Genomic DNA, 3,295 nt, shown 5'->3' on the forward strand with positions numbered 1-3,295 from the left:
GTAGTCAAAAGCAGGAGCTACAGAAGCAACGACCAAGCACTGGGTAACGCTCACCCGGAAATGACGTCACAGGAACAGGAACAGGATGGAGCCAGAGATGGATGACCACTGTGTTGCAGTAGTAGTCGTTTTATTTTGAAAAACTCCCAGACGTACCTATTTAGAACGTTTCTCTGGGGCAGGAAAGAACCAGTGAGGAACTAAAGTGGGACCTTCGACTTCACAGAAAAAAATCTGATGTTTACAGACAAAACCGAGTCTTCCTCGACAAAAACGGATTTCTGGAGACATCAGCTCTCACGCAGCAGGAGCCGCTCTGTGTAATAAAATGTGGCGACAGAGTCTTCAGTCCAATGTTTCACAAACACAGATAATAAAGATGAAGACACGGTGGATTCACGTTTATTATTATATTCAGAAAATACCCGTTATTAAATTGAATTGTAAATTAATTGTTAATTAAATCAATATTGAATTGTAAATTATCATATTGAATTGTAAATTACAAAATGAATTATCATTTTGCAAGCCTGAATTGAATATTGAATTGTAAATTGAGAAATGCATTCTCAAATTGCATGATGAATTTGCAAATTGAATTGTCAATTGAACAATGTATAATACTATTATGACCTAAAAAAACTTCCATACTTTAGGGCAACTGTGGTTTGGAGGTTTGCAGAGTGATATGTCATTTTACTTTTTTTAAACTTTATTTTACAGTTACTTTTTAAAACTAAAAGCTTTTAAATGTTTCTTTGGCCAGAGAGCCACACTCTAGGGGTAGAAGAGCCACACATGGCTTTGGAGCTGCAAGTTGCAGACCCCTGATGTAGACCAACCTGAAGAAAAAAATAGAAAAAATCTTAGTTTTATTTATTCTGTATCTGAACTTAAATGTTAGGCAACTTAGTGGATGAGGAATCCTGTTCCTCAGCTTTAGCAAACATGTCTTTCTGATTATTAATTATCTTGGTGATGTATTTACTTTTATTATCAGCTAATTCCCATTTCTATGAATTTAAAGGTCAGAAAGTGTTAACCAACCTGTTGTCCAGAGCCAGAGGCTTCTGTTTGTCTGTGGGAGAGATTTTGTCCTGAAGGAAGAAGGTCTGAACAAAAACTGTCTGAGCAGTTTTTAAAGCCATGACCAGCCCAACACTCAGTCTGAAACACACAACACTACTTACACAAGGTTTCTATCCAATCACAACCTCAGAAACAGAAGGAGCCTTACATTGCAGCGCCCCACTGCTGGAGCAGGGGCAGCCCCTCTCCATTCTTGATGGGAATAACCAGTGCATACGCAACAAACACAGCAAACACGTACAGGACAACATGGACGATAACATAGCCTGAAAACAAACCAAAAAAGGATTGTTATGGAAAAAAATAACTATTATGAACATATTTTTTTCATAAATAATAAATCTTACCCCACAAAGTAAATGCTATTTGGCATCCAGAATACCGTGCGATGGAAGCCTGTAAAAGAAAGAAAAGTACAGCAAAGATATTCTGTGCATCTGGCTGTCATACAGCAGTAAGACCAGTTTGAATTCATGTTACACTGGAATAACTGTTGTACTTATCATCTTTTTCTTAATACTTTATTTTTTCTGTTTTACTTTTTACACTTTTTAATACCTTGTCTTGTGGTACTTTATGAGAGCGTTAGACACCAATGCTAAATTACTTGTACATGCACTGTACTTACTTGGCCAATAAATATGATTCTGATTCTGATATAGCACTTTAAAACATGCATAGTCAAACAAGGCGCTGTACATTGAAAATAAAAACAAACAGTAAAGCAGACGTTAAAAACAAATAGTTTGGGTTAACAAGGGAATTTCTCAGTCACAGTTCTGTAAGTTTTTCCACTTTAAAATATGAATTTTTAGTGTCATGTTCATCATAGTGAGACACTGAATTTAAAAATAAGAATCTGTGGCACTGAATAAAATAGTAAAATATGCAGAACATAAGCATTTAGCTCCTCAAAACAAGCTTTAGGGAGAGGAGATCAGTACTCTGCCATCTCCTCAACTAGGACAACTTGTAGAATCTCGGGCAAATGATTTTGACTCACTGTAGATAAAAACAATCATGAAATAGTATGAAAACAGAAAGGAAAAATCTGGGGGTGGGGGTTGCAAATGGGCTGTTTTAAAAAGCAACAGTCAAATTGTCAGGCCTTGAAAGTTCCTGCCCCTTTGCTGTCCTCTCCTGTTTCTTTGTGGTGTTTTCCACTTGGTTCTGTCGCTCGCCCTCTCCCTATCTCTCCTCCACAGGTGTCCAGCATGAGGCAGGGCATCCTGGCACACCTGCAACTCATCACCCCAACAGGATTTACTGTCAGACCGGGTTCTCCAGCTTTTCCTGCCAGTCCGTCTGCTACTGTAAAGGTGGTATTGAAGCCACATCTGAGTCTGTGTCAGTGCTGGCCTGGAACCATTCAGCTTGTCCTGACCTCGACCCCTCCTGGACTCCCTTCACCTCTGACCTACCTGGACCTCTTCCCCCTCCTGGACTTCTAGCAGCTTCTCCATCAAATGAACTATTGTCATCATATCACCCATCAATCTGGTTTTTGTTTTTTGATGATGACACAGACGTTCAGTGGTGAAATGTTCCACAGCTTCACTGCACAAATGCAAAAAGCTTTTCCTCCAGGATGTGGGGGTGCCTCAAAACCAGATTTAACCAGAGGCACCGGGCTGGAGGAAGAGAAGTACAGTGGGGCTGGGTCATTACAGGACTTCAGCATGAAAATCCCAACATAAACAGCCAGGGAAGGGAAGTCAAAACCGCTCTATTTGTTCCTTCTTTCACGCTCCAATCAGAACAACTGCATTTGTGTGAGAAAGGATTGGGTTTCTCTACAGTAATGCAAGTTTCAGTAATGCAGCTGAGGTGTACAGAAGAGTTGGTTCTTTAGACTCTTTGACAATAGTCCACTAGCAATGCAAGGATCGCAGCAGCGATCGGAGGGCGCCTAGCTAAACTGTCAACCAACGGTAATTGAACGTTGAGTAACTCGCTGTTGGGAGAAGGACCAGCAATGGGGCCCAAGAAACAATGTACAATAACTGAGGAAGAAATAGAGGACATAAAAAAGTCTCTGAATTTCTTGTCTGCTGAAATAGCAAACATATCGAAGCAGCAAAAGCTTATTCTGAACTCAATTGATGAATTCAAAGAACTAAAAAAATGTGCATTGAAAAAGACAGAAAAATATTTTTCTTAGAAACACGAATCGATGACTTGGAGCGATACCAACGGATAAACGATG

The 3,295-nt window shown here is 39.6% G+C and overlaps 1 protein-coding gene across 2 annotated transcripts in view; it reads right to left on the reverse strand.

The window, feature by feature from the left end:
• LOC112141525 (stimulated by retinoic acid gene 6 protein-like) overlaps positions 1–3,295 on the reverse strand; it is an 84,154-nt gene that overhangs the window by 18,483 nt on the left and 62,376 nt on the right. For both annotated transcript variants that reach the window (XM_024264688.2, XM_024264687.2), the window contains 3 exons: positions 1,437–1,485; positions 1,238–1,355; positions 1,048–1,167 (listed from right to left, as the gene is read on the reverse strand). In XM_024264688.2, coding sequence (XP_024120456.1) covers positions 1,048–1,167; positions 1,238–1,355; positions 1,437–1,485 — 287 coding nt within the window. The remainder of the gene's footprint in view (positions 1–1,047; positions 1,168–1,237; positions 1,356–1,436; positions 1,486–3,295) is intronic.

The sequence above is a fragment of the Oryzias melastigma genome, unplaced genomic scaffold (genome assembly GCF_002922805.2).
Source record: "Oryzias melastigma strain HK-1 unplaced genomic scaffold, ASM292280v2 sc00296, whole genome shotgun sequence".
Lineage (NCBI taxonomy): Eukaryota > Metazoa > Chordata > Actinopteri > Beloniformes > Adrianichthyidae > Oryzias > Oryzias melastigma.